The sequence below is a fragment of the Mesoplodon densirostris genome, chromosome 15 (assembly GCF_025265405.1).
Source record: "Mesoplodon densirostris isolate mMesDen1 chromosome 15, mMesDen1 primary haplotype, whole genome shotgun sequence".
NCBI classification, from domain to species: domain Eukaryota; kingdom Metazoa; phylum Chordata; class Mammalia; order Artiodactyla; family Ziphiidae; genus Mesoplodon; species Mesoplodon densirostris.
In genome coordinates, this window is record NC_082675.1 from 67059071 (window position 1) to 67072229 (window position 13159).

At 39.0% G+C, this 13159-nt stretch overlaps 1 protein-coding gene across 1 annotated transcript in view; it reads right to left on the bottom strand.

Moving 5' to 3' along the window:
- Positions 1 to 13159, bottom strand: part of CFAP53 (cilia and flagella associated protein 53) — a 67788-nt gene that overhangs the window by 24142 nt on the left and 30487 nt on the right. Inside the window, exons 4-5 of the mRNA XM_060118909.1 lie at positions 10506 to 10809; positions 5357 to 5575 (exon numbers count right to left, since the gene is read on the bottom strand). Coding sequence (XP_059974892.1) covers positions 5357 to 5575; positions 10506 to 10809 — 523 coding nt within the window. The remainder of the gene's footprint in view (positions 1 to 5356; positions 5576 to 10505; positions 10810 to 13159) is intronic.

Below are 13159 nucleotides of genomic sequence, written 5' to 3' on the forward strand. Positions count from 1 at the left end.
AAGTGAGAGAGTGGTATGGACATATATACACTACCAAACGTAAAATAGATAGCTAGTGGGAAGCGGCTACATAGCACAGGGAGATCAGCTTGGTGCTACGTGACCACCTAGAGGGGTGGAATAGGGAGTGTGGGAGGGAGGGAGATGCAAGAGGGAAGAGATATGGGGACATATGTATAACTGATTCACTTTGTTATGAAGCAGAAACTAACACCATTCTAAAGCAATTATACTCCAATAAAGGTCTTAAAAATTTTTTTAGATCAATAATCTAAACTTCCCCCTTAGGAAACTAGAAAAAAAGGCAAATTAAATCCACAGTAGGCAGAAGAAAAGAAATAAAAACTAGAGGAGAAATCAATGAAACTGAAAACAGGAAATCAAAGAGAAAATCAATGAAAGCAAAAACTAGTTCTTTGAGAAGACCAATAAAATCGATAAGCCTCTAGGCAGGCTAACTACGAAAGGAGATGACCAAAATTAATAATATCAGAAATGAAAGAGGGGACATCACTACATGTACAAATACAAGAGTCATTAAAAGGGTAAGAAAGAAATACTATGAACAACTGTATACCCCAAAATTTGATACCCTAAAGGAAATCAACCACTTCTTTGAAAGACACAATCTGCCAAAATTGACACAAGAAGAAAAGGACAATCTGAATAGGCCTATATCTATTATTAAAGAAAGTGAATTAATAATTAACTTTCTGAAACAGAAAGCACCAGTCACAGATGAGTTCACTGGTGAATTCTACCAAGCATTTAAGGAAGAAATAATACCAAGTCTCTACAATCTCTTTCACAAGACAGAAGCAGAAAGAATACTTCCTAACTCATCCTATGAATCCAGAATGACCTTAATACCAAAAGCAGAAAAAGATATTATTAAAAAAAACTATACATTAATCTCTCTTATAAACAAAGATGCAAAAATCCTCAACAAAATAGTAGTAAATTGAATCCAACAAGGTATAAAAAGAATTATACAACATGACAAAAGTTTATCCTAGGTAGCAAGGATGGTTCACCATTCAAAAATCAATTAATGTAATCCATCATATCAACAGGCTAAAGAAGAAGAACCACATAATCATATCAATTAATGCAGAAAAAAATTTGGCAGAATCCAACACCTACTCATGTTAAAATAAAAAAAGAAAACCTCTCAGTAAACCAGGAATAAGGGGGGGAATTCCTCAATTTGATAATGAATATCTACAAAAAGCCTACAACTAACATCATAGTTAATGATGAAAAACTAGAAGCTTTCCCACTAAAATCAGGTACAAGGTAAGGATGCCCCCTCTCAGCACTCTTTTTCACATTATACTGAAAGTCCTAGCTTAAACAGTAAGACAAGAATAGGAAATGAAAGGTATATTGATTGGGAAGAACGAAATAAAGCTGGTCTTTTTTCACAGATAACTTGGTTGTCTATGTAGAAAATCTGAAGGAACCGATAAAAAACTCCTGGAGCTAATAAGCAATTAAAGCAAGATTACAGGATACAAGGTTAACATACAAAAGTCAACTTATTTCCTATATACCAGCAATGAAGTAGAAATTGAAATTAAAAACACAATACCATTTACATTAGCACCCCAAAAATGAAATACATAGGTACAAATCTAACAAAATATGTACAAGATCTATATGAGGAAAAGCACAAAGCTGATGAGAAAAGTCAGAGAACTAAATAGAGAGATAGTCCATGTTCATGAATAGGAATACTCAATATTGTCAGAATGTCAGTTCTTCCATTCTTGACCTATAGATTCAATGTAATTAAAAAAAAATTCCAGCAAATTATTTTGTGGAAATCAACAAACTGATTCTAAAATTTATATGAAGAGGCTAAAGACCCAAATTGGTCAACTCAGTATTTAAGGACAAGATCAAAGTCAGAGGACTGACCCTGCCCAACTTTAAGACTTACTATAGTAATCAAGACGGTATGGAATTGGTGAAAGAATAGATCAATAGATCAATAGAAAAGAACATAGAGCCCCAAAATGGACTCATATAAATATAATCAACTGATCTTTGACTAGGAAGGAAAGGCTATACAATGGAGTTAAGAGAATCTCTTCAACAAATTGTGCTAGAACAACTGGATATCTACATGCCAAAAAAAAAAAAAAATAGAATCTAGAAACAGACCTTACACCTTTACAAAAATTAACTCAAAATGGACCAAAGATCTAAACATAAAATATAAAACTCCTAGAAGATAACAAAGGAGAAAATCTAGGTGACCTTGGGTTTGGTGATAAGCTTTTAGATACAATAGCAAAGGCACAATCCATGAAAGAAAGAATAGATAAGCTAGACTTCATTAAAATTAAAAATTTTGCTCTATGAAAGCTCTGATCAAGAGAATGAAAGACAAGTCACAGACTGGGAGAAAATATTTGCTAAAAACTTATCTGATAGTGGACTGTTATCTAAAATATACAGAGAGCATTGTAGACAAGATGGTGGAACAGAAGGACTTGAGCTCCCCTCCTGTCACGAAAACACAAAAATCTCAACTAACTGCTGAACAACCATTAACAAAAAAAGACTGGGACCGGGCTTCCCTGGTGGGCAGCGGTTGAGAGTCCGCCTGCCGATGCAGGGGACACGGGTTCGTGCCCTGGTCCGGGAAGATCCCACATGCCGTGGAGCAGCTGGGCCCATGAGCCATGGCTGCTGAGCCTGCGCGTCCTGTGCTCCGCAATGGGAGAGGCCACAACAGTGAGAAGCCCGCGTACCGCAAAAAAAAAAAAAAAAGACTGGGACCTACCAGAAGAGATATTCTACATCCAAAGACAAAGAATAAGCTACAAGATGGTAGGAAGGGTGCTTTCACGATAAAATATACAAAGAACTCTTAAAACTCAACAAGAAGAAAACAAACAACTCAAAAAATGAGCCAAAGATCTTAACAGGCACCTCATCAAAAATATACCGATGAGAAACATATAAAAAGATGCTTGTGACATTATGATTTATAATAAGAAATATATATTTGGTCTTCATCCCCATTTCTGGCACAGAGCTCCTAAAACCCTCAGAATTTCCTAAGTGATGAGAGCAACAAAGTTGTCTTTTGTTCTGTTAATGAGGTGACTTTTGGACCACACCTCTGGTTGCCAGGAGAACCAACCATGTGATTAGAGGGTTGGAACTTTCAGTCCCAGTTCCCTGACCTCTGGGGAGGGGAGAAGGTTTGGAGGGTGAAATCAATTACTGATGGCCAATGACTTAACCAATCATGCCTATGTAATGAAGCCTACATAAAAATCCCAAAGGAGAGGGTTCAGAATTGGGGAACCAGAACACTTCCACCATGCCAGGCCCCAAACTTCATGAGGACAGAAGCTCCTTTGTTCAGGACCTCATCCTACATGTCTCTTCATCTGGCTATTTATTTGTATCCTTTAATATACTCTGTAATAAATTGGTAATCTAGTGAGCAAACTGGTTTCCTGAGTTCTGTGAGCTGCTCTAGCCAATCAATTGAACTCAAGGAGGGGGTCATGGGAACCTCTGATTTACAGCCAGTCTGTCAAGTAACAACTTGGATTTGCAATTGGCATCCTGAGTTTGAGGGGGATCATTGGAACTTCCAGTTTGTAGCCAGTTGGTCAGAAGCACAGGTAACCATCTGGGCTTGCGACTGGCAACTGAAGTAGAGGGCAGTCTTATAGAACCGAGCCCTTTCCCTGTGGAATCCGATGCTATCTCTGGGTAGATAGTGCCAGAATTGAATGGAATTGTAGGATACCCAGCTCGTGTCCCAAGCATTGCTTGGATACCACTCTACACATTGGAATTGGGTTCAGAATCCTTAATGCTCTATATCACATGACATTAGGGAAATTAAAATTAAACAACAACGATATGTCACTACGCACCTATTAGAATGGCTCAAGTCCAGAACACTGATAACACGAAATACTGACAAGGATGCTGAGCAAGAGGAACTCTCATTCACTGCTGGTGGGAATGCGAAATGGTATAGTCACTTTGGAAGACAGTTTGGCTGTTCTTACAAAACTACACATACTCTTACCATATGATCCAGCAATAACTCTTCTTGATACTTACCCAAATGATATTTACCCAAAGGTTATGTTGATATTTACCCAAATGATATCTACCCAAAGGTTATGTTCACACAAAAACCTGCCTAAGAATGTACACAATAACTTTATTCATAATCACCAAAACCTGGAAGCAACCAAGGATGTCCTTCAGAAGGTGACTGGATAAATACACTGTAGTACATCCACACAATGGAATAGATTCAGTGCTAAAAGTAAATGAGCTATCAAGCCATGAAAAGATATGGAGGGAAGTTAAATGCATATTAGTTAGTGAAAGAAGCCAATCTGAAAAGGCTACATACTATATGATTCCAATGATATGACATTCTGGAAAAGGCAAAACTATGGAGACAGTAAAAATATCAGTGGTTTCCAGGGGTTTGGGGTGGAGGAAGGGATGAACAGATGGAGCACAGAGGATTTTTAGCCTAGTGAAATCACTCTGTATAATACTCTCATGGTGGATAAATGTCATCATATGTTTGTCCAAACCTATAGATCTACAACACCAAAGAATGGACCCTAATGTAAACTATGGACTTTGGGTGATAATATGTCAATGTAGGTTCATCGATTGTAACAAATGTACCCTCTGGTGGAGGATGTTGAGAATGGGGAAGGCTATGCATGTGTTGGGGCAGGGGGTATATGGGAAGTTTCTGTACTTTTTGCTCAATTTTGCGGTGAACCTAAAACTGCTCTAAAAAATAAAGTCTATCAAAACAAAACAAAACAAATCATAGTACCTTTAGGAAAAGAACAACACCCTAAAGAGTTCAATACAAATTTTAAAGAAACAGCTAAATGAACACTGGAATGATTTTCTCTACTTTCTTTGCCTGTCAAAACTACATATCCTTCAAAGTACAACTTGAACACCACTTTCTCAGTGATGTCTTCCTCAACTTCTGGACATACTTAGTCATTCCACTTCCTGCGATCCCATCCTGCTATCACAGTACTAACACCGTATTATAGAGTAGGAGTTCTCAAATTTTAGTGAGCATCAGAATCACCTGGGAGAGCTTGTTAAAACAAGTTTCTTGTCCCGGCCAAGATCCGAATTTGGAGATTCTGAGTCTGAAGCCTATGAATTTCTATTTCTAACATCCTCCCAGATGATGCTAATGCTGTTGGTTCATGGACCACACTTACAGTAGCAGTTATGCTTTATTCTACACATGGCTGGCTCCCATAAGACTGAGAGCTCAACAAGGAACCTCATCCAGCACACAGTAGACACTGAATAAATGTCTTACTCTTTTTTGCTTCTTTTTATCAGCCTCTTCCTGTAAGTTTTGAAGGGCGCTTTGCATGAGCTTCATGTTCAAGTCTTGATCTTCTCTGTATTCCTGCTGAATATGCTCCATCTTCTCTTGGAGGGCTTTTTGCAAAGTAGCCCTTATTTCCTGTTTTGTCTTCTGTTTCTTTAGCTTATCCTGTTCATTCTCAAGTTTCACCTGTGCTTTGTCATTTTCCTATGGTAGAACAATAGTGAAGATACTGCGTCAGTACAGTTGGACAAAGCAAAGAAGTTAATGCATTTCATTTAAGAGGTGAGAATAAACGGTTTCTTGGAAACACACACGCCTGGGTGAAAAGGTACTATAAGAAATAAAACTTGCCTTTTCATTGCTGAATCAGCAATATGGCTTTGTGAAATTGCTGTCTGTGTGTGATTATAAAGTAATAAATAGTTGTGGTGTTCAAAATGCAGAAAAGTATAAGGATAAATCACTTTTATTCTTAATACCCATTCACCCACTACCATTCTCAACGTTTTGGTGTATTGACCTTCCAGACTTTAGTCTTCTATGCACATCTGCACATCTAGATTTGGATACATTATTAACCAGCAATAAGAGTCCAGAAATGGAGATGTCCACATCAGCTAAATATACACAAGTAAATTAAGCATTTTGTTCTTTAAAAGCTCTCCCCCATTCCTCTCATTTTCTTATCTATCTGACCCTCCTGGCTAGCTTAACTGCCTGACTAATCAGTTTTAACTGGGGTACCACTGCTGTTGGGTGCTGTGAGTTTGGTATAAACTGAGGCATTAATCCTCCTGTCAAAGGCATTTGCACCCTCCTGGAGGGATAAGTCCTTGCCCAGCGGGGACAGGAGATGACACATGTATAGTGAGGAGGGATACAATCCCCAACTGACTTGATCTAACTGAGACTCACAACAGCCATGACTGCCACGATTTCTGGCTTGTGAGAGGGAAGTTATATGCTAGACTTTTCCATTAATGTCATGAGAGTAAATCCACACTGAATTGTGAGGGTCAAATGAGACAATAAAAGTAAAAATGCTCTGCAATATTTAAGGAAAAATCATGGATATCAAACATGAAAGCCAGTGGGATAGCAGGCCACACTTTTATTTATTTATTTATTTTTCATTCATTTACTTATTTGGCTGCACCAGGTCTTAGTTGCCGCGTGCAGGACATTCGTTGCTGCATGCGGGATCTTCAGTTGCGGCATGCAAATTTTTACTTGTGGCATGTGGGATCTAGTTCCCCGACCTGGGATCAAACCCGGGGCCCCTGCAGTGAGAGTGCGGAGTCTTAGCCACTGGACCACAAGGGAAGTTCCAGGCCACACCTTTTAAAAAGTAAGGTTGACTATACCAGGAGGCAGCAATCAGCCAAATCAGACCATGAAGCAGGTAAAGATGGTATGGGGAGAGAACTGCTCAAAACTAAGAAACCTAAAAGCAGTTTACTATGTCTTAGTTTCCCCAGGATAGTTCTGATTTTACACTGTTGCGCTTATGTACTGAATTAAATGCACCCCTTTCAATCTCAAATGTGACCAGATTTGAATAAGAAACAGTGACTCATTCTAAAAGAGACTTATAAGAGGACAACAATGTTTGGATCCTGATTTAAGTGTCAAATAACTTAGACAGTGATGGAAATTTGATGCTGATTTTAGATAACAATGAATTATTATTAATTTTTTTTAGGTTTGATATTGGAATTGTATAAGAAAATGTCCTTAATCATGTTGTTGAGATGCATACTTGAGATGTATTTAAGGGAGAAATGACATGTCTGGGATATATATATACGTATATATATATATATATATATATATATATACACACACACAGACACACAGACACACACACACACATATATTTTTGGCTGCGTCGGGTCTTAGTTGTGGCCCACAGGATCTTCGCTGAGGCACACGGGATCTTTCATTGCAGCGTGCGGGCTCTTTGTTGTGGTATGCGGGCTTCTCTCTAGTTGCGGTGTGTGGATTTTCTCTTCTCTAGTTGTTGTGCTTGGGTTCCAGAGCACGTGGGCTATGTAGTTTGCGGCACGCGGGCTCTAGCTGAGGCACGCGAGCTCAGTAGTTGTGGCACGCGGGCTTAGTTGCCCTGCGGCATGTAGGATCTTAGTTCCTTGACCAGGGATTGAACCTGCGTCCCCTGCATTGTAAGGTGGATTCTTTACCACTGGACCACCAGGCAAGTCCCTGGGACATATTTTAAAACAAAAAAGGAAGGGGGTAGAATATAGGAAATAAACATGTTAAAATGCAACAGCTGCTGAAACTGGGAGATCAGTACATGAGTATGATCATTGTACTCTCCACTTCTGTGCATTTGAAAATGTTCATATTATTATTTAATATGACATTACTGTTATAACAAATGTTATAATTATAACATTAAAAAGGGTGGAATAACATTCTTGAAATTACAAAATAATAGAGATAAAGAACCCATCAGTGGCTCCCAGGGGTTAGGGTTGAAATAAAATTTATATTTTAAGGTAGGACGAAAATGTAAACATAAAATTCTCTCTCGGGCTTCCCTGGTGGCGCAGTGGTTGAGAGTCCGCCTGCTGATGCAGGGGACACGGGTTCGTGCCCCGGTCCAGGAAGATCCCACAAGCCGCGGAGCAGCTAGGCCCATGAGCCATGGCCGCTGAGCCTGTGCGTCCGGAGCCTGTGCTCCGCAACGGGAGAGGCCACAACAGTGAGAGGCCCGTGTACGGCAAAAAAAAAAAAAAAAAAAAATTTCTCTCTCTCTGTCCGTTTGGGCCTCCTCCCTCCCCCTTTACAGTGCAGTGTGCATCTTCATTATACATTAACCAGACCTCCTCAAAGATGGGAATGCCTACTTCATGGCAAAGATCAATTTTTTTTTTCTTTCTTCTGACGCCAGCGGTAGAACTTTATAGAAGATTAATATTCTTTCCCAACTCTGTAAGGGGTCATGGTGACTTACTGCTTGCTTTGTACATGCTTACCCGGACTATGTATCTTTGGTGAACTTATGTAAAATGTCAGTGTGTCATTTTGATGTATGATCCTCTGTCTTGAAAATGTATATGACTGTGCCTTCAACTACTAACAGGTGGAACAATTCTCAGAGCTTCTGAGAGTCTGTCTCTTGTATTATGATCCTTAGTTTGGCTTGAATAAAATTCTCTTTTTCTTCTTAACTTGATTGTTAATTGAATTGTCTTTGACAGAGGTTATAACAATAAAGGAGTAGCTGGAAGGAGTTTCTTTGAATGACGGAACAATTCTGTATCCTGATCCAGTAGCGGTTACATGAATGTAGTGGTTATATATGGTAAAATTTCATAGAACTATACCCCTTCCTCCAAAGAGTGCATGTAAAAGCTGGTGAAATCCAAAGAAGGGTTTTTTAGTTTAGTTAAGTAAGGGAGTAACTTTAGTTGAAAGTATTATACCAGTATAAGTCTTTATAAGTCTCTCTATATAATATTTGGTTATGTAAAGGTACACAGAAACTCTAATATTTTTGGCAACTCCTTGTTAAAGTTATTTCCAAAAAAAAAATTTTTTTAAGTAAGGTAGAAATAGAGATAGCTAGGTGTGCTATAAAAAATAAATATTTTGTCTTTGCCCCTGGTTCCTGGCACATAGCTCCTAACACCCTTGGAATCTCCAAAGTGATAAGATTATCTTTTGTAGCCTAATGAGATGACCAGTGGCTGGACCCCCTAGATAGCTTCAGGATGGGAGATGATAACTAGAAAGACCAAACCATGTGATCGGAGGGTTGGAACTTTAGCTCCACCCCTTGGCCTCCAGGGAGGGAAGAGGGGCCAGAGATTGAGTTCAATCACCAATGGCGATTGAATTAATCAATCACGCCCATGTGATGAAACCTCCATAAACCCCCAAATGACGAGGTCCAGACAGCTCCTGGATTGAACGCATCAAGGTGGTGGGGGCCTGGAAGCTCTGTGTACCACCCCACATACCTTCCCCTATGCATCTCTTCCATTTGACCATCTCTGAGTTGTATACCTTACAATAAGCTGGTAATGGTAAGTAAAGCACTTTCCTAAGTTCTATGAGCTGTTTTAGTGAATTACTGAAACTGAGGGGGAGTCATGAGAACCTTGGACTTTGTAGCCAAGCTAGACAGAAGTGTGGGTAACCTAGGGACCCACTACTTGTGATGGGTATCTGAAGTGAGGGCAGTCTTGTGGGACTAAGCCCTTCGACTTATGGAGTCTGACACTAACTCCAGATAGTATCAGAAGTGAATCAAATTGTAGGACACCTAATCAGTGTCTGCAGAGCATCAGAGTATTGCCTGACGTGAGAAAAAAACCCACTCATTTGGTGTCAGAAGTGCTGTGAGTAAAACTGGCTCACTAAGTATCTTACACCAGAGGAGGGGGTATATATAAGGCCATTTGGGGGCCACTATGTTGATTTTCTTAGAGATCTTCTACTAAACTCTTCAAAATAAAACAATCTTAAACCCAGAGAAGATTTCTGGGCTCTGCATGTACCTTACCTTTGATGTTTCTTATGGTTTCAAATTTCAATACTTGGGATTTCCCAGGAAAATGTTACCATCTTCCTAAATTTAGTGGTATTAAAGTATCAGATGTTGAAGGCGTATAAAATTGCTACCTTTTTGAGTGCTTGCACACATTTCCATTGACAACTCTAATTTGTATATACTAGGGGTAGTGATCTTGTAGGAACAAAATTATTGATGCTGGTGGTCTGGGGGGTCACTCTGGCTGTTGTATAAGCACTTTATATAGGATTTGGAAACTATCAATTATCCATATCAAAGAATGGGGGGATGTTGCCAAATTGCCACTAGGCTTCATTGGCACTGCCGATGATTATCCCATTTCATCCTCACAACAAAGACAAGTGCCCTTTGCCTCATTTTGTAGATGAGGAAAAAAATCACAGTAGTGAAGTAACTTGCCCTATACAATGAGATGGCACTGTCAGCTGGGTCTTGGAATCCAAGGCTCTGACCATGGTCTGTTGCTCTGTGAACGAGCCTTGGCCATCAGGCAAACTACAGTAGCAGGCGGGCAAACTGTGTATTCTAGCCACTGAGTTCATTGTCCTACCACAAGCATTTCAAAAGACCCACCACAAGGCGCGCCTCCTCCTCCTTCAGCCGCCGCGCTGCCTGCCTTTGCGCCTGGATGCTGGTGATCTGGGCATTCAGCCCCAGCCGTGTGTTCTCCACCAGCTCTCTCTGTCTCCTCGCCTCTTCGGCTTCTCGCTTCTCTTTGGCCAGTCGGTCTTCCTCCCAGAGCTTGGAGAACATCTGCTCTTCCACCAGCTTCTGCCTTTTCAGCTCCTCCTTAAATGCTATCTGTGCTTTCTGATCCTTGCTCACTGCCTTCTGATGGATACAGCACAACTCAACACGGAGCTCCTCACAGCGTTCCCTGAAAGGACAATTTAAAAAAGAAACCCAGCCTTTCCTAAGACATTGCTTTCTTTAGGCACAAATCTGCACAGTCAGACACTGAAGTAAGAAAGTTAAAGACCTGGATGTAGGCCATCTGAGCACCGGAAACACAGAAGGGAGCAGCAAGGAGGCAGGCACCATGATGCCACAGACAAAGTACAGGCACTGGAGGCAAGCAGAGCAGGCTTTGAAATCTGGTTTTGATATTTCCTATGTGACCTTAGATCAAAAACTCAATCTATCTGAGCCTGTTTCTATATCTGTGAAAGAACTGACTTTCAAGGTTCTGGTAAGGATCAGAGATAGATGGATATAAATACCTAGTAGGTAACAGGAACTCAGTAAATGGTAACTACTATTATTACTATAGAGGAAATAGAAGAGGGACGAGTCCCTGCAACATTACAAGTAGATTAAGGCTTTGGTAGAAAGAGACTCTGCATGTACATCCAAGAAAAGACCCAAGGATAGAGTTAGCATATCATGGTGATGTTTCCCCATTGCATCTGGATTCCTGGCAGGTCACACACCCACTGAAGGGGTTTCTGCCAGAGTTGAGAAGACAGCCCTCTTGTTGCCTTTTCACAACCAGGCTTGTGTCACCATTCAAGAAGAAATGCTATTTCAGTAAGTGTTTGGACCTCACCCTTTCTTTCAGCCTCAGTAATTTAAATTTCTTCAAATGTTCTTGATTGAGCCCATTTTTAATTTAAGAGCTGTGAAATTATTTAGCAATATTTTCAAAACCCTACTCTCCCCTTCCTCCCTACCCCCTCCCAGACCAGACTTGTTAAATCAGAATATTTAACACATCTGTATTTTTTAAAAGCTCCTCAGATGGTTCTGACATATAGCCAAGTTTGAGAACCTGTGACAGAAGGCAATGTTTTTTATAACCATCAAGTCTTCCTGGTTTCTAAATCAAATTCTACACCAAGAAGCTAAAGTTTGGAGAATGGGCTCAATAAAGAACTTTTAAAGAAATTCGAGTTGTTAAGATTGAAAGAAAGGATGAGGTCTAAACTCTTATTGCAAGTGGTCAATATCACACAAAATGAAACCCCCAAAATACACTTTAACATTTAAAAAAACTAATTCAGCTGTCTGAAATTCCTCAGTGAAATTCTCAAAATTGGCCATGATAACTTATTAAAGTCCTTCCCAATCCTATGATTCATACTCTAACAAAGGTATTCAATTAATGGAAATCTAAAGCCTAAGGATAATAAGTATGGCTTATATTTTTAAATTTTTATTTAAAATCAACTCTTTCTTCCTAAGTATAAAACTAATACATGTTCAATGCAGAAAAACTAGAAAATATAGAAAAGTATGAAGACACTAAAAATAACACGTAATCCTACTATCAGGAGATAATCACTATTAGCATGTTAATATATTTCTTTCCAGTCTTATGTATGTGCATTTTTACTAGAACTGGAGTTATTCTGCATATCTATATCTCCTTGTATCTTAATTTTCCCACCTAATGCTTCCTCATGAAATATTCTTTAAAACAATTCCTAACCTTAGAACTTTATTATAGTTTACTAAGCTGCATAACAGAGGCTACAGCCTATAAATATATCACAGTTTACTTAAACATTCCCCTATTTGATGAGCATATAGGTTATGTCTAACTTTTATTACAATGGTGCAATGAACATTGTTTCTGTAGCTCTTTCTGTTTATTGCTAATGATTTTCTTAAGGTAATTCCTTCCTTAATATGAAATCTAAGAGTACAAAGGCATTCTTAAGGCAGTTGATGATGCATGCTGCCAAGAATTCCAGAATTAACACATTATTGACCAGAGATGTATTAATACATCTTTTGTTACCTGAACATTATTGACCAGAGACATATCAATATGGTTTTAGAGAGTGATACAATTAACATCACCATGCGAAGTTGTTACAGCTTAAAATTGATCACAACTTATGATTGTCATTATCATTCACATTTTTCTTAGTTAGGTTTTTGTTCCAACCCTGTGTATATTATAAATGCAAGTTTATTATCATAAAATTTTCAAAAATAACGCATCGCGAAATTTTGAGTGAAGAAGAATTTTTCGGTGAATTTTATGCAGATACTCTCTCTGATTGTCTGAGCGACATATAAGCTAGTGTCTCAGAAGATGATAGTTCTTCAGAATACAGTTCTGATTCAGATGACGTGAATATTAGACCAACAAAAAGACAAAAAACCATAGTGATCGATTCTGATACAGAAAGTGAAAATGAAACTCACGGTGCTAGAGAATGCTCCTTTGCTTCTACAGAAGAGTGGGCTGAGGACAACATTTCACAAAAATTAGAAGACTT